Source organism: Mytilus trossulus, chromosome 6 (assembly GCF_036588685.1).
Source record: "Mytilus trossulus isolate FHL-02 chromosome 6, PNRI_Mtr1.1.1.hap1, whole genome shotgun sequence".
In the NCBI taxonomy this organism is placed as follows: domain Eukaryota; kingdom Metazoa; phylum Mollusca; class Bivalvia; order Mytilida; family Mytilidae; genus Mytilus; species Mytilus trossulus.
The window spans coordinates 29,895,077-29,922,996 of NC_086378.1; the positions used below are offsets into that span (position 1 = coordinate 29,895,077).

A 27,920-nucleotide genomic window follows, 5' to 3' on the forward strand; every position below is an offset into this window, starting at 1 on the left:
AGAGACATATAATAATTGTATTATATGTCTCTGATATTTTAGGCCATTTTCTGCCATAAGTGAACCTTAATAGTTAAGACTGGACTATTAGTAAAATAGTCCAATAGTTAGTATAGAAAGTCCGTGAATAGTCCAAGGTAAAAAAATATGTTTTAAAATTGTGAACATATATATCTCAATACACATACACATCAGTTTGTGGTGTTGCATAACTGGGATGATATCCATGAAGAAGGTGGTAGTTTACTGGGTTAGTTAGTGCATCGTTAAAATTTCCTAGTCTTCATCTTCAGAGACAGAGTACATGTAATAGCGTACGTCTCAACTCGGCCGATTTCATACCCTCATCTAACGGATAGAAGGAGAGTAGCGGATTCTACCGAGGATTGCCGAATGAGAGTAATAAATAAAGCCGGATATTTTCTCCTATTTCCGACATTGGTCAAATCTTATAATCTCCCTTCTCCAAAATACGAAATCCAAAATGCCAAGAAAAAACCCAGCGCATCTCAAACCTTGGCTGATTGACGCTATACTAATGAATACGGAACCAACTAAAGCAAATTCAGTCAAAATTCTCAAGGTAATTTTGTTCATAAACCCTCATAAGGCAACTGGCTTAGACAACATCAGTGGCAGAATATAAAGAGATCAAACACAGATATGCTCCATTAGCAGTGATGAGTTTACAGAAAATACATGTTAATGATATTGGGCGGTAATTTTCTGGCTTGTATTTCCCCCTTTTTTAAATGCTGGTGCTACACTAGCATGTTTCCAGTCTGTTGGTGTTATGCTAGTTTCAAATGATGTTTTAAAGATTAGTGACTATATATAGTGTAAGAAATTACAAAATTTGGACCTGTTTTATATCACCACCAAACACATCATCAACCACCTTGAAAAGAACAATATTATGAATATACTTTATGACCTCCAGCATGGCTTCCGTCACTCACGATCTTGTGAGACCCAACTAATTTCATTCATACAAGAGCTTGCAGCAAATATAACAACAATAACACACAAACAGACTTAATTATAATGGACTTTGCCAAAGCATTTGACAGAGTCCCTCATAAAAGACTTCTATACAAACTTAATTATTATTGGATTCAAAAAGAAACACTAAACTGGGTCGCTGCCTTCTTAAATGACAGAACACAAACAGTTGTCCTGGATGGAGAGTCATCTGACCTGGCTCCAGTCACCTCAAGGCACAGTTCTTGTTTTTTAAAAGGGGGGTTCCCAACCCAGAGTAAAGGGGGGGGGGGGGGGGGTTCCAAGTATATTGTCGCTGTTATGCAAAAACCTCGTATCTCAATTTTTTGCGGAAATCTTTTTATCGATTATTTTGGATTAAGTATGTATGTTCCATTGTATGCGAAAATATCTGATCTTCTAACCAATCATTAATCCGAATTCTGACATATGACGAAAAAGTGTAGTCGGATTGGTGAGACATTATGTTGTGCGAAAATATCGTATTTCAAAACCGGCAGCTGACATTATAACAGGAAGAGTTTAATCAATTTCAGGTTCTCAACGCTAATATATTAGCTTAAGAATAAGGAAAAGCTTTGAAAATACAATATAGTAGCAGAAAGTTTTGCTCGTCTTGGTAATTGATTGGTTAAAAAATCAGATATTTTGGCATACAAAGGAACATACATATTTAATTCTAAAAAAGCGATAAAAGATTTCAGTTTTTACTGCCTGGTGTAAAATTATCAAAACCTTAGATACGAGGTTTTTGCATAACAGCGACGATATGCTCCTATTCAAATACATTGATCATTTAAAAAAAGGGGGGTTCCAAACTCCAAAACCCCTCCCCCTGGATCCGCCAATGCCTATGGTCTACCTATTATATATTGTGTTAATTTGTCCTGGTCCTGAACCTGCATGAAATATTTGCCACTGGAAGTTAAACAGCCAGCATTTAATCAGTCAATCATGTAATGACATTTACCCCAATTCTTTTACTGTTAATTCAGAAATTATTGCATGCATTTATTTATTTTATTTTTAAGAATGGATAAAAAAGCAAGTTTACGTATCATTATGATAATGATTATTTCGATTTCGATTTCCTCCAAAAAAAATCTGCATACTGTGATACAGGACAATGTTTCAGTTATCAGTATGAGAGTCCATATTATTTCAATACTCACTCAGTCAAGTCACTCAGTCATTTATAAAAACCTCACAATAATTTCTAAATTTACAGTTTTTGATAAATGTTTTTCTATTCAGCATTTAGTCACAAGAGAAGATGGATCAGTGATAAGGGAAGTAACTGATGGCAGTGTGTTCATCAAAGCTGACTTTTCACAAGAGGCCATTGAAGAAATGTTCAGGTAACATATTTACTGAGTTGGTTACTAGAAATAAGATTTTGTTATTTGAAACTAAACAGAAACTAATTTAAAGTAAATTTATTGGTTCCTTTATTTCCAAAAACAAAAAAGTATTATATATCTATGTACAAAATCAATTACAGATAACTGGCCATTCCCGATAGTTTGATGAAAAAACACATAGTTACAATTCAGCATAGACTAGTGATATTTATACTTTGTCCTTTACTCTCTTTACTTACTTGGCGACCGAAACATTTTACAGCATTCCTCACGCAATTGGAAGCAGTACCTTTGGCCAAGCGAGCCAGTCGAAATGGTACGGAATTGCTGGTAAAATGTCGTCTATTTTTGGGAAGAAAGTTTAATGAACATTCAGACCACACAACCTATACTGTCTTTACACAGCCTGACAACTTATTGTATTATTCTTTCCACGATGCAAGAGGACAAACACATTTTGGCAGAATAATTTTAACAAGCATTTTCACAACAAAAACATTTTATTTTAATTTATTTTTATAGTTTATTTACAATGAACTTTCACTTTCAGTTGCTATTAATAATGTTACTTACCATTCATTGTAACATTGTGACGTTTAAATTTTAACAACCCGATTTTGTACTTCAGCATGATTTTATGTATTGTTTTTATCCTGATGACCGTGCCCTAGGCACAAAAACATGTTGATCAATGAATTTCTGCAGCAGTCCCTAAAGTGTTGTTGTTATAAGACTCTCCACATTCTATGTACAAAATGTATTAACATGAGAAATGACCAAAAAGAGAATCAAAAGTCAAAATGAGAAACGACAACAAGACACCCAACAGTTTACAAAACATTAAAGAGTGAACAACACAAACCCCACCCAAAACAATTCAAAGTTTTTATTAGACTATGCCTCTATTGGTTGAGGTAGATCTGTATAAATCACCTATTTTTTTAATAACATGTAAATTAAATGAACAATTAAAATGAAAAAGAACAGTTGGCCAAAACCTGAGGTGAATTATTAAGTAAAGACTAAACTAAAGAGAATCATTTTGTTTGGCAAGGTTTAAGTTTGCAAAAATGTACATGTTACTAATAGTTTTGGTGTCTTCCAATTTCATTCAAAAATCATTTTAGCAAAGGATTCGTTTTTTTTTTTACCAACGATTGTATTAATGACTAGAATTAAACTTACAACAGTATAAAGATGATTCCTACTTTTAGAAACTAAGTTTTTAGAATGGTGCATAAACAATTTATACTTTGGAAGGAATATAATTTTAATACTATAAATTTTCTTTATTTTTTAATATAGTGAAGAAGGGTCAACACAGCCAGAATGGTACAGTGCATTACTCATTCTTAGAAAGTATTCTATTCATTTTGATGTCACAAATTGTTTGGTATGTTAGAGTTATATTTGCACAATTCAAAATATAAGCTGTGTCAGAGAGAAATAGGCTGCATGTACATGTTCACACATGTACATGTACACACACATATGTACATGTGCACACACACATGTACATGTGCACACACACATGTACACATAATGACTGATTGATATTGGAACATTCAAATATGAAATAAATAATGGATTTTGATCTGTTTTGAGTTTTTTTTATATCAACTCAATTTTCAAACAGTAATAGACTGCGTACTGATAATTTCAGTGCCAATGAGAAAACTCTCCATCTAAGTCACAATGTATTGAAGAAGATATGGTATGAGTGCCAATGAGACAACTCTCCATCCAAGTCACAATGTATTAAAGAAGATATGGTATGAGTGCCAATGAGACAACTCTCCATCCAAGTCACAATGTATTAAAGAAGATATGGTATGAGTGCCAATGAGACAACTCTCCATCCAAGTCACAATGTATTAAAGAAGATATGTTATGAGGGCCAATGAGACAACTCTCCATCCAAGTCACAATGTATTAAAGAAGATATGGTATGAGTGCCAATGAGATAACTTATCATCTAAGTCACAATGTATTAAAGAAGATTTGGTATGAGTGCCAATGAGACAACTCTCCATCCAAGTCACTATGCATTTAAGAAGATATGGTTTGAGTGCCAATGAGACAACTCTCCGTCCAAGTCACAATGTATTAAAGAAGATATGGAATGAGTGCCAATGAGACAACTCTCCATCCAAGTCACAATGTATTGAAGAAGATATGGTATGAATGCCAATGAGATAACTTTCCATTAAAGTCACAATGCATTTAAGAAGATATGGTATGAGTCATAATGAGTGCCAATGAGACAACTCTCCGTCCAAGTCACAATTTATTTAAGGAATGACTGTAATATTTTTTCTGTCTATGAAGAAAGAACATAAAAAATTTTGTGCACACTGAATAACGCGCATAGCGGTTTTTTTAACAGTGTGCACCAAATTTTTTATGTTATTTTGAATAGACAGAAAAAACATTAGTCATTTCTTATAATTTAATTCTAAATTCCATTTTAAACCGTAGAAAACCATGAAAAAATGTTGATGAAGTCACGGTCACATGACTAAATTATGTCTATGGGCCCATAACAAAATAACGTCAGCCAATCAGAAGACATGTTACATCCAAAATTAAATTATTGAAGGTTAATAATTATATGAAAAATGATTCATTGCATAACTTAAGTTAGATTTCTACACAATGCAGCTTATTTGTTAACTGGCTTGAGTAGGAAAATAAATAATAAAAACAGTTTTTTTTCTCAAATATGAACAATGAAACAAATATCATGCCACTGATCTTTGCTAATTGAATGTAATAAGGTTTGAAGGAAAACTACCCTTATGTGTTGAAATAACTTGAAAAATGAAATATATTCACAGGAAATATTCTCCTGTTCAAAAATGAAACTGAAAGGGACTAAGTTTATATGCAGGTTTAGGTTTCTTTGTGTTTATTTACTTAATTGTTGATATTTGATAAACAGCCAATAGTGGCTTCAAATATTGCTGATGTAATAACAGTTTGTTTTATTTTATACGTAGGAAAAAAGTGAATTTGTATTAAAGATTTCCTCAGCCTCTATTTGGGATTTACAGCAGGGATTTTATCTCAAGTACAGAGTACTTGACTGGTAAGAACATTACACAAAGAAAAAGTGCACAAATTTGAAGGCCCATACACCAGAAGAAAAACAGCACCAACAATTATCATAGAAATGAAAAAATCAGTTAATAAATATGAGTTCAAAGTCTTATACAATATATTCTAAACACTTAAGGTGGTACCTAACACTACAGGGAGATAACTCTGTAGAGTCAGATAAACATTTTAATTACATTGTGTTGTAAAGGGAATATTAAGCTTCTCGGTGATCAAAATTGGTGTTTGTCAAACTGCTATGTAACCAGTGTGATTTTTCTGATAAAATGGTTGGTTCAAAATTTTAATATTTTTTATTAAAGGGTAAAAGTAAATACTTTGTCAATTTTTTTTGAAAATTAAACGAGCCAAATTAATTTTAGTGGAAGTGTTGGGTACCACCTTAATTTGCTTAGAATGGTTAGTTTTGTAACAATATTGCAGAGAAACATCTGGAAATAAAATCAATGCACTTAACAGTAAAGAGACAAAGATGTGATTTCTATAGATCTGTATAGGTAAAGCACACTTAACCATGTGGCAGGGTAAATCTTGAAAATTTCAATACCTCCCCCCCCAAGGCTGTGGATTTTCTATAAAAATCTTGATTTATTTGCCACAAAGTCCTCTTTTTCTATTAAATGCAATGGAACAATAAAAAATAATGCTTTGCATCAAGTTTCCCTTTGGGATATGTACTAAATGGCCTATCTCTATTATTCATTATATCTGTAGTTTTGATACAATTGAAGTTTGAAAAGTTCGTACAAAAATGGCTACAGAAGGGTACATAAACCTTAAGATAAAATGTGTCTGATTTCAGCATGGATAATAAAAGTGTAAGAGAACTTGCAAAAGCTCCCCCTATTTAGAAGGTCATTAGGTGTACAGGAACAAATGAAACATTTTGATATTAATACATAAATTAATCTTTGAAGTATTTTATAAATATTTTTGAATTGTGAACTATTTTACATAAATATTTTTGTACATTTTCAAGTGTTAGATTAAGATAATATGTATCTGATTTCAGCATGGATAATAAAAGTGTAAGAGAACTCGCAAACGAAGCGTATGAAAACTACCGACCTCAACAAAGGTAAATGGAATGAAAAAATTGATTTTTTTGTTTTTGTTTATTGAGGGTTCTGTGTTAAAAAAAAAATAAGAATCAGTAGTTCAGGATTTTTTGTCGCTAGCAAGTTTGCAAATGTTAAATCTTTCAAAGTAGGCTCAAGTATTGAATTTTATATTTTTCCAGAAGTAGGTAAATTACACTATTTTTCTAGAAGTAGGTAAATTACACTATTTTTCCAGAAGAAGGTAAATTACACTATTTTTCCAGAAGTATGTAAATTACACTATTTTACCAGAAGTAGGTAAATTACACTATTTTTCCAGCATATTCAATAAATTTTAAAATCTCAAATGTTAATGCTAAGTACATTTTATGTTCCCTTTAAATAAGATGAGGACTGAAAATGATTTAAAAAACTGATTGACCAGAAAGTTATGTATAAAGCGATCATGGATGCAACATTTTGGTGGTGAGTTGGCAATGGTCATACTTCCTTTTTAAGGAAAAGGAAAGTACAAATGAAATGTTTTATCATTTGAACAATAGTGTATGAAATTGAGAAAGAAAATGGGGAATGTGTCAAACAACAACAAACCGACCATAGAGCAGCCAAAGGCCACCAATGGGTCTTCAATGTAGCGAGAATTCCTGCACCCGTAGGTTTACCTAATGTGATAGCTCTGCCAAAAGTAAGGTTACTTTTAGTTTTAACTCTTGGAATTATTTTTGTTTGTTTCTGCAAATATTATTTTTTTAATACATGAACCAATTTTGATTTCTTGATGACTTTTTAGGGATGATTCCATGGACTGTAGCATACCACTTACACAACTTCTAGATAACATGACAAATGTAGAGTCACAAGAGGAGGAAAAAGAAAATAGTACAGGTACAATTATATAAAAACTTTTTGTACATTTTTGTGACTGAATTATCATTACCAAAATGTGTCAACATTGTATTTTTATTAACATCTTTTTCATCTGACAGATCATAGATTCAATGTTTATATTAAAGTCTCTCCACTTGTTATACATATGATACTATCATCATAAAATATAGATTGTCAAAAAAACAGAAATTTTATAAGTTAATTTTATAGCTCACCTGGCAGCAGTTAGTCATCTGTCAACTTTTACAAAAATCTACTCCTCTGAAACTACTGTTGCCAAATAAAACCAAACATGGCCTAAATGATACTTTGTATATTAAGTTATAAAAATATTTGATGTTCCCTCTCATCATAGTCCGGCGGCTTTGAGAAAAATTGTGCACATCCTGTTACAAGCATGAAATTTAGCATAGACCTTCCTCAACTATTACTCTTTTATTTCAGATAGGGAGGCATTTGAAAAATATGTCTTACTTCCGGTAAAATCCAAAATGGCGGACGTCATACTTAATTCAGCCCAATATCGAAGGCTAGCGTGTAAAAATGTCCTATTATCATGCTACTATCATAATATTTGGTACATACCTTGTGTTTTACTACTTTTTGATAAATTAAATAGATTAGATGTCTTCAGAAACCCCACTTCCGCTTAAAATCCAATATGGCGGACATTGTACTTGAATAAGCTTATTTTTTAGGGTGGGTAATTGAAATGTGTTTTACCGTATTGCTACTATAATTACAATGTGTATGAACCTTTCTTTGGTGCTTCTGATGGAGACAATGTATGAAACATATGTCTTAAAAACCCTTACTTCCGAAAGTATCCAAAATGGTGGACAGAGAAATATCAATTTTTTATTCAAATTTTCAAATTTTTTCAAAATGTAAAGAAAATGATTTTATTTTATGCTGGTCATTAAACTTTTGGCTTTAAGTTACCCCCAAAACAACTTATTCTAGCATGTTGTAAATGTTTAGATATAAAATTGACACTTCCGGTAAAAATATGACGTAAATTTCAAAGATGAGTCCATCTATTTCTTCGATGTAGAGTTTTGGATAGATTGATTTAAACAAAAAAAAATCACTATAGTAAACTAAAAAATATTTAAAATTACTACTATTTGGCCAAGAATACATGCTTATTCACAGTTACCACCACATGCACACAAGGCAGTGCACGGGAGACCCGATTTTACACATTAAAAATAACCACGGCATCCTTTCTTACATCCATAATGTACAAGCTTCTGAAAAAATGATGAGGCCTCAGAAAGAGTTTTTTTTAAAAGAGACCCTGTGTGTCCCTTCGCAGTCCATCAGTGACAAGACTAGGTAGCAGTAGAGTCAATCCAAAGCTCGTCTCACTAAACACCTGCATTAGTATATTACACGTTTTACATGCTTGAAAAGACTAGAACAAGTCGTGGGAATAGCCTCACTTAAAATGAGTTTTCTTTTTGTGCAAAAATTGACTTTCTTGCTTCGTTAATCATGTTAGATCTGATAAGTTTGTACAGTACAACCCCGATGACAGTATTGACATTTATTATACAATTCAGTTTTAACCAGACAAGTCTCTATGTACAACTCCATGGGTGAGCAAACAGAAATCTTCATTCACCTATTAGTTACCATACTCATCAAAGACTTCATCCACTCTTGTTACAGTCTAAAGGTATTTTATTAAGGTAAGGACATAATACCCAATCATCATACTCGTTAGGAAACACCTTGAAACTGTAACAACAGTGGATGTAGTGTTGGATGTGAACATAGAAAATACTGGTAGTTTGAAAGCTGCTAAAAGAAGCAAGGGCAACATTTAGGGGAAAGGGAATACACAGACGAACCCAGGATTAAAAACATCCTCAAAATTGGGAAAGTTTTCTGAGAGATGACGACAGTAAGAAAGAACTTAAAAGTTTTCATTCACAGGAGCTTGCTCAATACAATTTTGAGTACAAGGTAGTTGAAGCAACAAATGCTCAGGATGTTCAGTGTAAACACCACTTGATGATGTTTCAAGTTTAGCATCATGTTTACACGAAGAGACTGACACTAGAATCAAGATAGATGTGTCTGATGCAGTGAAACATAGACTTAACTGAGTCATGACTCAAACAGTCGATACTGATGTCATTGCTGTTTCGCTTTTCCGTAACATAGGGGCAGACAAACTTTGGTTTGCATTTGGAAGGGGGAAAGTATAAGATATATTTCAAGCAATGACCTTTCAAATGCACTAGGCATTACAAGATAACACGTTTGCTGGAAAAGGAACTGCGTTGGTGACATTAAAGGAGTTTGAAGATGTGACTATAGCATTTAGAATGATGATTGACCATATGGATTTGATGTTTAATGTCATTGAAACGATACGTGGTTTTGTTGGAAGATCGAAAAAAAAAGAAACAGATTAGGTTAACAAGGCAAGAAAATATATGTTTTTGCAGAATTTATGGATGTGAGAAACAATACCACAGTCTTTGTAAATGTTGGAAATCAGCTCTCCGATTGTGAATTGCGGCCTACTGAGTACGCTGATTGGGTATTATGTCCTTACCTAAATAAAATACCTTGAAACTAAAATACGAGTGGATGAAGTCTTGGATGTGTATGGTAGTTATAGCAACAAATGGTCAGGATATTCTATTTTATCCACCACGTAATGTATTTCAAGTTCGGCATCAAGTTCACATTTAGAGGCAGACACTAAAATCATGGTGCATGTGTCTGATGCAGTGAAAAACGCACTTAAACGAGTCATGATTCGAACAGTCGTTAATGATGATGCTGTCACTACTGTTTTGCTATTCCGTGACATAGGGGTAGACGAACTTTGGATTGTGTTTTGGAGGGCAAAAGACTTTGGAATAATATCTATCAATGGCCTTTCAAATGCACTAGGCAATGAGTGATCTGAGTGATCTGAAACACTTATTGTTATCCATGTCTTTACCTGTTGTGATATGGTTCTCTTTGCTTGAAAGGGGGAAAAAGACTATGTGGGGGACATTGATTGCATTTAAAGATGTGACTTTAACAAAAAGAATGATGATTAATCAGACTAAATCACCGGGGTTTTACTGTAAGATCGCACAAACTTAACAGATGGGTATAACATGGTTAACGAAGCAAGAAAATAACTATTTGCGCAACAGGGACGGCTGTTTGAGGCTATTCCCTCAACTTGGTTTAGTCTTTTCCAGCATGTAAATCATGCAATATACTTAGGTAGGTGTTAAGGGAGAGTAGCTTGGGATTGGCTCTTATGCTACCCACTCCAGGCGGGGACAAAGAGGATAACTGTTGAAAAACTCATTTTGTCAAAAGCTTATACATTGTGGATGTAAGAAAGGATACATGGTCATTTTTAATGGGGAAAATCAGGTATCCCGTGCTCTGCGATGTGTGCATGTCATGGTGACTGTGAATAAGCATGTATTCTTGGTCAAATAGTAATAATTTTAAATCATTTTTAGTACTATAGTGATTTTATTTTGTTTTAATCAATCTATCCAAACTTCTACATCGAAGAAATAGATTGAGGACTCATCTTTGAAATTTACGTCATATTTTTACCGGAAGTGTCAACTTTATATCTAAATATTTACAACATGCTAGAATAAGTGGTTTTGAGGATAACTTTAAGCCAAAAGTTTAATGACCAGCACAAAATAAAATAATTTTCTTTACATTTAAAAAAAAATGAAAATTTGAATACAAAATTGATATTTCTATGTCCGCCATTTTGGATATTACCGGAAGTAAGGGTTTTTAAGACATGTCTTATGCATTGTATCCATCAGAAACACAATAGAAAGGTTCACACACAATGTAATTATAGTAGCAATACGTTAAAACACATTTCAGTTACCCTCCATAAAAAATAAGCTTATTTAAGTACAATGTCAGCCATATTGGATTTAAGCCGGAAGTGGGGTTTCTGAAGACATCTAATCTATTTAATCTATCCAAAAGTAGTAAAAAACAAAGGTCTGTACCAAATATTATGATAGTAGCATGATAATAACACATTTTTACACGCTAGACTTCGATATTGGGCAGATTTAAGTATGACCTACGCCATTTTGGATTTTACCGGAAGTGAGACATTTTTTTCAAATGCCTCCCTATCTGAAATAAAAGAGTAATAGTTGAGGAAGGTCTATGCCAAATTTCATGCTTGTAACAGGGTGTGCACAATTCGTCTGAAATATGCTTGTAGCCGCCGGACTATCAACCAATATGGCTGCCATGGCAACAAATATAACATTGTGGGTAAAATGCAGTTTTTGGCTTATATCGTTAAGTCAAGATCTATCTGATATGCTATTTTCAGACACATCAGATAACCTGTTGTTGGGTTGCTGTCCCTCATTTGGTAATTTAAAGGACATTTTGAAGTTTTTGGTTATTATCTGAAATATTATTATAGATAGAAATAAACTGTAAAAAGCAAAAATGTTCAGCAAAGTAATATCTCCATGTAAGTCAACATGTCCAAAATTGTCAATTAATGCAAGAAGGAGTTATTGCCCTTAATGTCATTGGTATCTTATACTTTTTATTATGATATTAAGGAGGTACCCAACACTTTCACTAAAATCAATTTGGCTCGTTTGATTTTCATAAAATTTTGAAAAAGTATTTACTTTGACCAGAGACATATATACACAGAGATTGGCAACTCCGTGAAATCCCGTTAAAGATCGCGGCCCAGAATGAGATTCTCGTCGATAAAATTTAGAACATGCAATCAAGTCGGGGATGAATAACCTCGATAGATAATCAAGAAAAGCAATGGGAAAATTATATCAGATCATATTATAATTTCTTTTCTTATAAAAAATACTTGAATGTTATATTTATCTTTCAGCATTTATTGAGAAAAATATTGTTATATGATATGCATTTCATAATTAAAATTTCAAATCTGGTAATGCTCAATTGTTATTACAAGAAAATTTTCGGTACGGCATATATCTTTGCAATAGTTTGTTTAATTACACAGTGAAATTGTGTGTGTCCGATTTTCCGGTAATTAGGTCCTTAATAGAGTTGTGATTGTTGATTCACAGGTGTGCGATTACGCAATATATTGCCCTCCGATCACCTGAATATTACCGGAGGTGAATTCTAAATGGATTATTACTTGGCAATTGTTTTTTAAAGATTAACAAATTCTGACATACTATTTTAACCATGACCAGAACTTTATTTTAACAGAAGCACTCGGCAATACTATAGTGTATATTCAATCAGGAAAACAAAAAGAGTCTTTTAACATGTCAAAAAAAGAAATGAGGCAACTTTGTCATATCAGAGACATTATATGTCTCTGGTCATATATATAAAAATATGTAGCCAGTAGAATTTTGTGGCCGAATTTTGTCTCGTGAGAAACTGAATTTATATCTGTTTTAATTTAATTATAATGTTTAATTGTCGATTGACCTCAAATAAAATTATTTATGGAACATTTGCGTAAATTTCCTCAATGAACGTACATTATAGTGTTGTCGAAATCACTATTTTTTGCTGCCATAAAATATTGAATATGAATCCGTCATTATTTGTATTTTTTTAAAGACTTAATATCACAGACTTTGATTAAAAACAATATGTTTCATAAGTACAGTAAAATGCTCTGCTCAACTCTGGGAACAGTATATATATCTTACGTTAATATATATGTTCCTGCTCAACTGTAGAATTTTAATGTTTTGTTTCATAAACCACTGGAGTATTTCAACATTCTTATCTTTACTCTTTCCAGAGACATATATACACAGTGAATCTTGAGTTTGAAATTAGAAAGATTTAAAATTGTGCACAAGTTTTATCTGATCTTTTGTGGGTTTATGTTGTTAAAGGTAATTTTCTGTGCAGTTATTTTCATTTCATTTGTTATTTTTTCCCTGTGTGTTACACGACCTTGTACTTTTTGATTTGCCCCTTGACATCTGCTGCTTCTGTTTAAACCTTAACCACAAATATCTCATCTGTTTTAAATAAAAGTCTCATTCCCGGAATTTGTTATACAGGAATTCATTTTAATATCAGATTTTTATAAGCATATCAACTGCTTGGTCTCTTCCTATAACTTGTGTCAGTTAGGACGGAATGCATCAATAGGTACATACATGTACCAGGTCATGGATATAATATAAGTACACGTTATGTGCTTTTGACCTTCACAAGAATTTTTAAACATTCATAAATGTGGACATGTAAAACTGAAACAACACAGCACAACAGATAAATATAAATAAGCACCATTGACATTTTTTTAAAGGACTGAAACAAACATAGATGGTGACCAATGTAAACGACTAGTGTACAGAAGTAGAGTGAACATTTCTTGCTTCTTTTCCTACACATTTTGTCATTTTAAGTAAACAATTACATATGTTACTTTCCATGAAGAGGAAGGAATTTGTGAATAGAGTGGCCTTCTAATGATAGTCATACATGTAAATCCTTGTCTCATTAGCAATCATACTACATCATATTGTTATACATCTACATGTATGGTTTCTTGTAAAAACTATGTAAATTTTGTTAACATAAATAAGACTAATGAAGTTGAACACAAGATATTTATTTGCTTTTTTATCCATTTTACAGTCAGGATAAGCACATGTACTTTTCTCTCTTACATAACCATTGTTAGTTTTAAGTATCACATTGATAGTAGTAATCAGTCCACAACATGACTGTGCCGTCACTTTTGGAAAAAGTCATCACTAGTTGTTCCTGTTTGCCAGGAAGTCTTATTTTCAATCAGAAAGACTTGGGAGTCCTACATTCAGCCCATGTATGATATTATATCTCTTGTATGCTGCACTGACAGGTAAATTTGATCAACATCTTTGTCCTTTTATAGCAAGCAGGACCCTGTTAAAAAAGAGAAAGCTGTCAGATACTGAATGTAAAAATATATAAAATTGTAAATGTCATCAAAGTGGTGGAAATAATGGGAAAAAAAACCTCTATACACAAATCCAGTTTGTCATGATAGGAAAGTAATGCATGTGCTGGGTACAATAATTTTCTGAAGATGGAAAAGTCTACTGTAAATTCAGAAATTAATGCAAGGTTTTTATTATTGCCAAAAAAGCGAAAGAGTTTAAAACTCACTTTTTGAAAAATTTTGAATGAATTTAACAGGATTCTTAACAGAAGTTGTAAAAATTAAAATCGCATTTCAGTTTAAAATGAGAAAATCAATAATAAATGCACGCAATAATTTCTGAATTTACAGTATCAAGTGTATACGGACAGGGGTCTGTCTTGATATTGAAACAAAACACCATGGCCGTCAGCTATAATACTGATTTTTAATTGTAAATTGCATCAAAGTGGGTGAAAATATGATAAAAACAACCTCTTTATGCAAATTCAGTATGTCATAGGAAAAAAATAATGAGCTAGGAACAATTATTCTCTGAAGATGGAAAAGTTTTAAACTGTAGCCATGGACAGGGGTCTGTCTTGATATTAAAGAAAGTTAACATGGCAGTCAGCTATAATACTGATTTTTAATTGTAAATTACATCAAAGTGGGTGAAAATATGATAAAAACAACCTCCATATGCAAATTCAGTATGTCATAGGAAAAAAAATAATGAGCTAGGAACAATTATTCTCTGAAGATGGAAAAGTATTAAACTGTAGCCATGGACAGGGGTCTGTCTTGATATTAAAGAAAGTTAACATGGCAGTCAGCTATAATACTGATTTTTAATTGTAAATTACATCAAAGTGGGTGAAAATATGATAAAAACAACCTCCATATGCAAATTCAGTATGTCATAGGAAAAAAAATAATGTGCTGGGAACAATTATTCTCTGAAGATGGAAAAGTTTTAAACTGTAGTCATGGACAGGGGTCTGTCTTGATATTAAAGAAAATAAACATGGCCGTCAGCTATAATACTGATTTTTAATTGTAAATTGCATCAAAGTGGGTGAAAATATGATAAAAACAACCTCTACATGCAAATTCAATATGTCTGGGGAAAGTAATTCATCACACAATTTGTTTTATTCCTCTTCAAATGAAAATGTTTTGATAAAAATTACAACCGTGCTAAAAATTTTCATAACGTGCATCTCGGCCCAGTTTTTACCATTATTTAATACTGCAATAAAACGTTAATCGTCTCAATATTTTAAAAAATAACTACTACAAACTGAATAAAACAAGGTAATTCATAGTAGAAATTGAAATATATACTTACATTATGCTGTTTTGAAATGCTTGATGTGTAATAAAATTCGAAGCGTAGTGGTGTACTTGTCGTGTTAGAATCAATATGGCGATCTCGTTAAAGTCTCGTGAGATGCGTGTCGTGGATTAGATTTCGTTGACCACTGTTACAGTTGCCAATCTCTGTGTATATATGTCTCTGCTTTGACCCTTTGACAAAAATATAAAAATTTCAAAATATTTGAACCAACCAATTTATCAGAAAAATTACACTGGTTATATAGCAGTTTGACAAACATTAAGTTTGATCATTGAGAAGCTTAATATTCCCTTCACAACACAACGTAATTTAAACGTTTAGCTGATTTTACAGAGTTATCTCCCTGTAGTGTTAGGTACCACCTTAACCATATTATGATTTCCAAATCCACATTAGATACAGTTGAGCTGCATTGGCTCTTGAGAGCCTCTAGATTTATATATGTGGGATTCTATTAACAATTATGAGAGACTAGAATTTTCAATAGATAATAAATATATTCATCATGTCTTTTTCAGTTCTACAAAAACAAATTATATCTCTGTTTTTGTTGATTTATTGCAGCTGATGAATTAACATGTGATACGATCTATGAAGAAATATTTATAAGTAAGGAACAGCAAGCCCTGTTAGATGATATAGAAGGTTAGCTTAATAGATTTATGTAATTTTTGTTGAGCCTCAACATAGGGATAGTGATCCTGCAGCAGCGGCGTTAGTTAACTTCTTAAAAAGCTTTATATTTTAGAAGCTGGATGACCTGGATGCTTCATACTTTGTATACAGTGCCTCATGTTATGAAGTTTCTAATGTCCTTGACCTCATTTTCATTGTTCAATGACTACTTAAAAAAAGTAAAGATTTTTAGTAATGTTAAATTCTCTTTTATTATAAATAATAGGATAACTATATTTGGGATGTGCATACCTTGCAAGGTCTTTATGTCCATCAGACAGTTTTGACATGACATCAACCTCATTTCATGGATCAGTGAACAAGGTTACGTTTTGGTGGTCAAGTCCATATCTCAGATACTATATTAAAGAAATATTTGTTGTATGGAAGGAATCTAAGGTGTACATGTTCAACTGGCAGATGTCATCTGACCTTGACCTCATTTTCATGGTTCAGTGGTTATAGTTAAGTTTTTGTGATCTGGTCTGTTTTTCTTTTACTGTATGCAATAGGTCTACTGTATTTGGTGTATGGGATGATTGTAATGTGTACATCACTACATGTCTAGCTAGCAGGTGTCATCTGACCTTGACCTTATTTTCATGGTTCAGTGGACAAAGTTAAGTTTTTGAGTTTGGTCTTTTTTCTAATACTTTATGCTATAGGTCTTATGATCTCTTTGTTACTCATGCAGGGTTTATTTTACCATGACCTTATTTTCACAATTCATTGCTCAATGTTAAGTTTTTGTGTTTTGTTCTGTTTTTCTTAAACTGTAAGCAATAGGTCAACTGAATATGTTCTATAGATGAATTGTTAGCTGTACATGTCTGCCTGGCATGGTTCATCTGACCTTGACCTCATTTTCATGGTTCATTTTTTTGTTCAATTTTTAGGTTTCTTGGTTAATGTTTAGTTTATGTGACAGTTGTAATAATAAAGCTTTATATTTAGGACTATCAACATAATTTCAATGATAAGTAATGAAGGCAAGACATTTCAGCGTGTGCACTCTTGATTAACATCTAATAATATATTTTAGGGACTATGGGTGGTGATAGACTCATTTTGTCCTTATACTTAAGTACGGGAACAGCTGTTAGACAGCAATCCAGCAACACATAAAACTCAAAATAGACAATCTAACAATGGACATATAATCTTCATCAATTGACAGACCTTGTGTCTATACACTATGTTAATTTCGAGATGGACAGATCAAGTTCTTGTTTATGTATGTGACTTATTTTTACCACAATGAGAAATTTATTTTTAATATGAGAAAGTTTTCCATGTATAATCTGTAGACAAGTAGCACTTACTAAATATTATTTTTTACATTTTTCAGAATGGAAGGCTGATTATATACCATCTTTTGAAGACAACTCTCAAATATATCATCAGAAGTCAGAGGATAATTCTTCAAAAGGTTAACATTCATTTGAATATAAATTGTGTAACTTGTGTGTACATATAATATTGTAAATTCAGAAATTATTGTGTGCATTTATTATTTAGATTTTGTCTTTTTACACTAAAATGTGATTAAAAATTTTGTGATATTGAGAAAAATCCTGTTCTATTCATATAGAAAAAAATCAAAAGGCAAGTTTAAATTCTGGCGATTATAACCCTGTCACATTATTCCCAATAATAAAAACAATAACTTCTGTATTTACAGTATGTTATACTATGTAATAAGTAAGAGACTAGGAGAATTTTATTATAAACTTCATTATAGGAGATTTTTTTTATCAAATTTTGGAATTCCGAAATTGATTTGATATATAGTGTATCATACATTGTGGAATTGCAGCCTTGTAAGGTCTTTTACAAATGAATGGAAAATACCTATCAATTTAGAATACCCAACTTAATTACATACAAAAGGTTCCTTATAAACAAAAAAAGAAATCATTATACTACTGTGGATTCAATATTATTCGTTGGATACCAATTTTCGTGGATTTTGTTGGTTTAAGAGAACCAAGAATTTAAATGTTCAACGAATACCACATTTTATATAGGCTTGTATACAGACTTCGACAAGACCACGAAATTAAATATCCATGAACATGCAAGATTTCCTTAATCCAAGAAAATTAGTACCCACGAAAATAAATGAATCCACAGTATTAGACTGCACAATTTTCAATTTATTAGATTATTTTCTAAAACTACATGACGCAATCTTCATGTATGCCTGTCTGTCCCATGGAATTCTTTGGGACTTTCCTCAAGCAATACTAATCAGAACTTTCTGATTTAATCAGTTTCTCATAACTTTATTTGTTGTTTATTTTAGATAAAGTATTGCAACGAGATATAGAAATGAAAGATTTAATTACAGAGAAAACTTGTAAAAAGAAATGTTCTACTGTAGATAAAGCAATTCATGAACAGGTAAAAACATGAAAGGATTGTATAAAGAATTTGACATTGATCATGTAAATTTGAACTTAAAGAACTTTGATAGGCAAATACCACATACTACATGTTATTTAAAGCACAATCACAACAATGTTTGCAGGCCTGTAGAAAATTAAAACTCTTGACTCTTTTCTGATGTGAGCGGCATAAAAATGCTGTACCAATTGTTTAATGTCCAAACAGTTATCAGAATTAACCTGTATTCTATGTGCATTTCCTCTTGAGTATAAGCCACTATATATGTTATTTTTGCAACAAATTTTGGCCTTAGACCACTTATTATCTCCCTACTATAATTTAAGGAGTATATTATTTTACCCCTGTCTGTCATCCATCCCATGGTACTATTGCTTTTTCAGAGAAGGTATGAAATTGGTATCAGGCGTCATGTCAGCTTTCTGTTCAGTGTGGTGTGTTTTCATACTTATTAGTGTCCTGTTGAATAATTACTTTGAGGGACGCTGTTATTTGCTCTTACGCACACATTTAAATGTGTCTATCTTTCTTTTGGAACTTTCATAATTGGCAGAAAAAATATTGTTGTCAGCGCCTTTCCAGCTGTCTGTGAATCCATTGCTGGTCAATTGTTTCTTTTGACATGTCAATATATTGTACCGGTACAATGTGTGAACTATTATAACAATATATTCCGTACATAATTTTATGTATTTTTCTACGTTGTTTTTAGGAAATAAGTAACAGTGGTGATGTAGTTAGTTCTGGAGAGTCTATCAGGCTCAGCTGTTCTGACCACTCTAGTGAAGAGATTATTGTACATAACCATGGTGATGACCTTTCAACTGATCACCATGACAACAACAGTAAAGTAAGCAGTTCATCTGGCAGCATAGAGCACGAGAACATAAAATCTAAATATTCAGACAATGTTTCTTCTAAAAAGGAGAAAAAGAAAGAAAAATGTAGCCCAACTAATTACCAAAAGCATTTTGAAAACTTTATTTTAATTGATCATGACCATGCTGTGAGTAGTACTGTATTGATAGCGGAAACTCAACCTTTTACTCCTACGGTGTCGCCCCCTGGTACTCAGTCTTTTTCGCCAAAGGAATACGATCCGTTAATATCAATATCTCCTATACTAAATAAATCTGATTCATTGACATTGTTTTCTATTTCTCCTGAAACTAATAAATCATGTGATCAAAATGACAAAGAAGAGACAACTCCAAGTACCAGTGTCAATGAAGTGACACATGGCACACCAAAGAAAGGCCAGAAAAAACCTGCAATACTACATGCTAGTGAATACACAGGATACAGACATGAGAGGGAAAGAAAAAATTCTTCAAAAATAATAAAAAGTAAAGATAAACCTATGGAAGTAGTTGTGAACGTCCAAGTTGAAAATAAAGGAAATGACAGTTTTGAAAAGGAAAGACTAAAATCAATATGTAAACAGTCTAAAATTGGACAGTATGAAAACGATGAAGAAATCAGACTAAATAAACTAAGTTCTCCTAGTGATAAAGAATCAGCTGAATATTTAATTCAGGAAATGAGTAAACAATCCAATTCTGAAGAAGATAGTTGTCGCATTGAACTGTCCAAATGTAATGATTCTGAACAGGTTGTTTCACTGTCACAAAAATCAGAGGATTCTCAAGATTTGAAACAATCACAAAACTCTATCTCGGATAATACTCTAATGGAGATATCATCAGGGCAAATGAAATCAGTTGTTGCAATATCAAAGTCTAGAAATTCTAATGATAATTGTGATGGGCTTGGTGCTACTATGGAACAAAGTGTAGTGGTAACAGATGAGGCGGGAAATAAAAAATCACAAAAATATGTTTTTAAAAAGGTGTTACCGGACAGTGTTACAGGAAAAGAGAGAGCTCTAGGTAAAGTTCAGGATTTGATGTCGAGTATTAAATCAACAAAGAGAAACAGATGTGAAATATCACCTAATGATGTTCCCTCAGGTAAAAGTAGAAAAGTTGATACTCATGCAGTGGAGACAACAGAAAACACTTCAATGAGAAATAATGAGAATATAGTGGCGAGTAATTTAACACAGGAGTCAGAAACTTCCCCAAGACTTTTACAGTCAACAAGGTCAACCAGAAAACTTCCATCTGAAATTTCATTTGAAAATATTGGAGGGAAAAAAATCAGAATGAAAATAAATCAAACTGGAAACTCTTCATCACCAATAGAAAACTCTGATAAAGGAGAGAAAAGGGATGAAGAAGAACAATCGCAGAGTATTTTGACAAGGGATAAATCAAGGTCACCCTCAAAACAGGTTCAAGGAGAGACAGTCCATGATGTTATTGTAATCTCCAGTGGTGAATCAGGTAAGACTTAAGATAATATATATATCAGGTTACCTCAGGGTTAAAGATTATATTTATTATCTCCCCTTAACTATGATTACACAGCTACCAAACAGCTACTGCTACAAATTATATATGGCTTGCAGCTTCATTATGTTAATTTGTTTAAAAGTAAATTTCCAACTGCCAGCTGTAGTGTGATTTTATCCATTTTTGCTATCGTTTTTATTTGATATGATAGATTTTATAATTAATTGATAGACAATATTTACACAAGCTATGTATATTTAGATCTAATAGTATTTGGGAATCTGTGACATTTGACCTGAGAATTTGCAACACTTGAACTTTTGATGTTGATGATTACCTTTTATTTTTGGCATTATAAATACATTTTCTATTTTGACATCAACATTTTACAGGAACTGTTATAATGTTCAGTAACTGTGGACAAATAACCACAAAGTATATATTGTTGATTGCTTACACAAATATTATGATTTTAATCATTTGTATTTACAGATGGGTGTCTAAAAAGTAAACAAAATGTGGAAAAACAGCCAGTTGAAGAACAATCTGGAAGCAGTAAAAATACAGAAGATTGTAAGAACAGACAACGAAATCCATTCACAGAATCAGACGAAATATCAGCTTCAAAAATGTCAAAAGGCTCATCCTCCTCACAGAGTATGCATAGATTTTACCACTGTACCCACAATATTGTATGGGTTGAAATGTTCATCCACTTAAGATACTTAATAATTCATCTATTAAGAGTAAGGGGGGAGGTCCTTTATAGGGACTCCGAGATCGGTTGTTTTTAAAGCTCAGGGTTTTAGGCTTAATCCTTTCGGGATCTGGAAATTCTTTTTTTGAATTTCAGGGTTGTTGGGATTTAAATTCAGGAATTCTGGATTTCATGTTTTTAACCTGTGATTTCAGGATTAGGACCCCTCTGACCCTCCCCCTTGAAAGTGGATTATTATATATTTAATGAAGTAAATAGAAAGATTTTATACCTTAAATGACGCTAAATTAATAAGTAGAGGAATAATGCATTTTCTTATATTACTGATTTAGTAATAAACAGTTTAAAACGTTGATTGAATTGAATATTATAATCCATCAGATTGTCACGGATACTTATTGGTTGTTCTTTAGCTGGCTTTGTAGAATAGGTGTGTGTGAATTTATAAATTGTTGAAAGAGATATGTATTAGAGGAGATTTAAGTTTGTAAGTTTCATGATGATTTCCATTCACATTATTTCTCTTCGTGAGGAATCATGTAAAAAAATGCTCCCTAAATTAAGTTGATTTTAAGTAATTTGGTGTAGAGGTTGCTTTTTCCTATGAGTAATGCAATGAAAAGAAAAGAATAGAACTGTTAGAGTACCCTTTTAATTCATATAAAACTAGAGAAAAAAAAATCATATCATTTAAGAAGACTAATTTATTTACACATCAAAATCATCAGTTCTGTGTACATTTTTTGCAAATACATGTATCAACAAACGAAACAATTTTGAATGAAAAATTTTAGATGTTTTTTTTACTTGCACATTTTTTTGAATTCCAGAAGGACTAACATTTAATTCAATTTCAGGGTCAAAGGGTAAACAGTTGAGAGCTAAGAATGCTGGAAACCTAGAAAAAAGAGATATAAAAGGAATAAGTCAAACAAGTGTAATCTCAAGCTGTCCTATAGATCTGGTTCCTTGCTCATCTGAAGTGGTGTCCACTTGCTCCCAGATACAGAATCAGTCAATGGAGGGATGTGATAAATCAGAAGATTTATCTGAGGTACAGTACAGATTAAGAAATTCATGTTATAATATAATTCAACATAATATATAAAAAAGAAGATGTGGTTTGATTGCCAATGAGACAACTATCCACATAAGACCAAAATGACACAAAAATTAACAACTATAGGTCACTGTACGGCCTTCAACAATGAACAAAGCCCATACCACATAGTCAGCTATAAAAGGCCTCGATAAGACAATGTAAAACAATTCAAAGGAGAAAACTAACCGCCTTATTTATGTAAAAAAATGAACGAAACAAATATGTAACACATAAACAAACGACAACCACTGAATTACAGGCTCCTGACTTGGGACAGGCACAAACATAAATAATGTGACTGGGTTAAACATGTTAGCGGGATCCCAACCCTCCACCTAACCTGGACTTGCAATAAATAGTAATACACTGTTAATGGCAAAGCACCATCTACTTAAACTACTACCTATTATCACATTAATGTGGTATCTAACACTACAGGGAGATAACTCTGTAATATCAGCTAAACATTTTAATTACGTTGCCTTGTGAAGGCAATATAAAGCTTCACAATGATCAAAATTAGTTTTTGAAAAGTTGTAGTATTTTACAAGACTAGACATGCAAAACAATGTCCAAAAAGGAGACAATAGCAAATAGCAAGATTTAAAAAAAATGGTATATTACACTCACAACGATTGCTTAATGCTGACTCATTTATTTTTCATGGGTACAAATATTTGGTGAATTCAGGGAAACTTTCATTTCATAGATATAGGATTTAATGGTTTTTGCCAATAATATGCATACAAGCCTATGTAATTCTTTGTAAATTCAAATTTTTGGTTTATCCATATCCACAAAACCACAAAAATTAGTATCTATAGATATATTTCGTATTGAAATTAAGCTTGTGAATACATGTATAAGAAATTATAGGGAATCTTTAGGCATTCAACAATGCAAAAAGCTCAAACTGTAAAGCTATAAAAAGCCCAGAAATCAAAAATGAAATTAGCACCCTATTTATTTGTAGTACAAATCATGAAAAAAAAATCAATTTTATTAAAAGGAAATTTAGTTCAGTTGATACCCTTGATATCATTACAATTTGGTACTTGTTATGTTTAACCAGTACATGAAAGTAGTTAATTTCCTAGATAACATAAATGTATTGGACAAAACTATGTTTGCTGGTCTGATATTCATATACTCCAGATTAGTATGCTGATTATTAATTTAAGTTGTTTCTGTTTTAGATGGAAAGATTTTTATCAGAAATACAACCAGAGACGGATATAGGAAGAAAGTTATTACAGATGACAGTCCCTAGAGATCTGGCAGTTACAGCATTTAATTATTACAGAAACAGAGATTTTGTCATGTGATAATGATTTCATTGGATGATTTATAAAGAAATTATATAAGACATTGAGCAAACAATTACATATAAAATAGATAGATTGTCTTGAGATCTCATTTTTGACTGCATTTACTGAAAAGAAAAAATCAAATAATCATGTTTTTATGCCCCACTTATGATAGTAGAGGGGCATTATGTTTTCTGGTCTGTTTGTCTGTTCGTCCTTCTGTCCGGCTTCAGGTTAAAGTTTTTAGTCAAGGTAGTATTTGATGAAGTGGATTTCAGGTTAAAAGTTTTTAGTGCAATATTCAGGTTGAAGTTTTTATGCCCCGTATGATAGTAGAGGGGCATATTGTTATCTAGTCTATGGCTCCGTTCGTCTGTCCGTCTGTTCACCCTGCTTCAGGTAAAAGTTTTCGGTCAAGGTACTTTTTGATGAAGCTGAAGTCCAATCAACCTGAAACTTAGTACACTTGTTGCTTTTGATACGGTCTTTTTAATTTTAAAGCCAAATTAGACTTTTGACTCCAATTTCACGGTCCACTAAACATAGAAAATGAAAGTGGGAGTTTCAGGTTAAAGTTTTTGGTCAAGGTAGTTTTTGATGAAATTTAAGTCCAATCAACTTGAAACTTAGTACACATGTTCCCTATCAAATAATCTTTCTAATTTTAATGCCAAATTAGACTTTTACCCAATTTCACAGTCCATGGAACATGGAAAATGATAGTGCAAGTGGGGCATCCATGTACTTTGGACACATTCTTGTTGGTTAATGTTTTTGGTCAAGGTAGTTCTTGGTGAAGTTGAAGTCCGATAAACTTGACACTTAGTACACATGTTCCCAACGATATGATCTTTCTAATTTAAATGCCAAACTAGATTTTTTTACCACAATTTTAAGGTCCACTGAACATAGAAAATAATAGTGCGAGTAGGGCATCAATGTACAATGGACATATTCTTTTTGATTATAAATTCTTTAGAAATGGGATTGGAGATTTGAGCTTAACACTTTGATATAGTGAAGACATTGCTCATAAAATGAGCTAAGAGCATAAATTGAACTAACCTTATTTCATAATGTTTGATGAAAACATGACTGTCAGATTACTTATTGCTTACAATCTTTTACAGGTCATGTGACGTGTGTACAAATATTTACAGCTATAATGAGTGCTAGTATATTTGACCTTTCCAAAAATTATATTGTCATAAACAGGGGGAGGGTTCCGGGTATTGGAACCCCCCATTTTTTTGGGCGATCAATGCATTTGAATGGGTACATATAGTTGGAACCGCCCCTTTTTAAAATGGCTGGATCCACCCCTGATAAAAAAAAAATAATATTGTTATAAGAAAATAGGTATGAAGCAAATATGTTTTTGACAAGAACTGTAATGGAGGATAGTCATATTTTCAATTAGAAAAATTGTTAATTTAAATTGAAGATATTGTAGTGAAGACTATATAGCTAGTCATTGTTATTTACATTTGACAGTACTATACATGTCTGAATTGTCAACCAAAAAGGGGAATTCGTATTCAAATGTAGTTCTCAAGAGAGATTTTTATATTAATATTATTTATGTTGGATTTCACGCTATTTTCTGCTCTTTGGTCAGATTCTTGTCCCTGAAACATTCCCCATGTTATAAGAAATTTAACAAATACATTTTTGTTGATTGTCTTACACTTTTTACAAACATATTGTGTGTGGTGCTGTTTAAAACAAATTTAGTTCACAGTTGTTATTTGTTGATGAAATAAAGCATGATAATGCATATATATCATTTCTTGGAGATATGTATTTTTGTTATTTTAATTTTTTAAATAAAAGTGCTATATTTCAACTTTAAAAGTGTCATTTGTTTTAATGAAGTAGAATTCGAAGTGGATTTAAATGTGAACTTTATAAATTATTTCCAATGTCAGAGACAAATTTCTACCAAAGATTAAATGATATAGGTTGCTGTACACCTTATCAACAATGAGCAAAATCCACCATATCAAGCTTTAAAGGACCAAGACATAATGTTTAAAACAATTTAAACAAGAATTTTGACTAATTTAGTAAAATACAAATAACTAAAAACAAATGTGTTATACAATTACCAAGCCTATCACATTTAAACTACAGGAGATCCTGATATGAGTTCATTAAAGTAAGAGTTAATAATTTAAAAGTTAAGTTTACATGTTTGTTAGGGGAACAATGAATTATGAAGTATTTATTATCATTTGTATTTATAGAACAGAAGGGGTAGATGAATGAATTCAGTATTTTTACTTCTAAGTTGGTGATACCAAACACAGCTGTGGCAAAGTGTGTTTATGGGTCTGTTATTAACCCTTTCCTCCATTGACATTTTTTTTTAAAATACCTGGTTCGCATGGGATTTTTTTCAATTAAAAAAAAATCATCAGGTTTAAAGTATCAATGCATTGCAAAAAGGAATATTTCATCAATGAAATTCCAGTCAGATATTCTCTTGAATATCCTTTTTATATTATATACAAATTTTATTAGGTCTGATAAAGATTTTTCCTAGGTAAGACGTTTTAACTGAGGCACTACACAGGTGTCAAAAGGCGTCATTATGGAGTAAAGGGGTGGCGTCAAAAAACGTCGTTATGGAGGTATATAAAAAAGAAGATGTGGTATGATTGCCAATGAGACAAGTTCTCTTCTATGATCGTTGTCTGCCAGACATGTATATCCTAATAAGTGAGTATTTCTCATGACCAAAATTATTTTTTCTCAATCGGTCATTGAACAATGATAGTCCTGTGAAGTACCATGAGCATATAACAAACAGAAACTCCTTAACATATGGTATCTTCCCCTAAGGTATGAAGCGGACAAATATCTAACCTTTTGACATGTAACTCTATACAAATAGTTTATGTTGCCGAGGCTGACTGTCATCCTTATGTCTCGCATTCTGAGACACTTCGCAGGCGAGACAAAAATAATTAACAAATGTCAAGTAAAAATGTTAAAACATCATTTATTACAAACATTCAAATGCTGACTTTTAAAACAACATTTACACTTATATAAATATATATCAATAGAAAACAATATGGCTATAAAATGTGAGTTCTATAGTATCACAGAATCTTGATATGAATCATGTATTTTATAATTTAAAGTTTGATAAACAACAAACATAAAAACATGTAAATACAAAATACAATTGAATATGCCAATCTTAAAAATAATTAATACCATAAAAATGATGTGTAGGATATTTGATGAAAATGCTAATTTTATATATATGCTGGTATGCAGACTTTGTTAAAACCACGAAATCAAATGTATACAAAAATGAAACTTTTCTTCAATCAATATAATTGATATGCATCAAAAATAAATGAATCTACAATATTCAGTCACTTTTCCTATGACCGACTGTCAATAAGAAAGATATGTTTTAGTGCCATTCAAATTGCTTTATTGCAAAAGAATTAAACAAATTTAATTGTTTGTCTTTCCATTTATTTAAAGAAAATCTTATTCTATCAAAAATCTAGCAAACTACCTCAAATATCTGACAAAAAGAAAACTGGAACTAAATGGAAAAAGACTTTTAAAATGGATGATTATTTAATGATTTGGCCAACTATAGAAGGTTATGGCATCTATAAAGAGATTACAATAAAGATTTATCA

At 32.0% G+C, this 27,920-nt stretch overlaps 1 protein-coding gene and 1 long non-coding RNA gene across 2 annotated transcripts; one reads left to right on the plus strand and one right to left on the minus strand.

Moving 5' to 3' along the window:
- The first annotated feature begins 450 nt into the window (after positions 1–450).
- LOC134721082 (uncharacterized) lies at positions 451–26,089 on the plus strand. Its single transcript, XM_063583799.1, has 13 exons — positions 451–583; positions 2,257–2,360; positions 3,669–3,756; positions 5,363–5,451; positions 6,493–6,558; positions 7,332–7,426; positions 16,255–16,335; positions 17,714–17,794; positions 18,671–18,768; positions 19,484–21,116; positions 21,618–21,782; positions 22,701–22,897; positions 24,142–26,089. The coding sequence occupies exons 1-13, from the start codon at positions 485–487 to the stop codon at positions 24,268–24,270; spliced, it is 2,925 nt and encodes a 974-aa protein (XP_063439869.1). The 5' UTR covers positions 451–484; the 3' UTR covers positions 24,271–26,089.
- On the minus strand, positions 14,019–15,860 carry LOC134721081 (uncharacterized). The gene is made up of 2 exons (XR_010107825.1): positions 15,682–15,860; positions 14,019–14,335 (listed from the first exon to the last, which is right to left on the minus strand). It is a non-coding gene; the product is annotated as an uncharacterized LOC134721081 (long non-coding RNA).
- Positions 26,090–27,920: the final 1,831 nt, after the last annotated feature.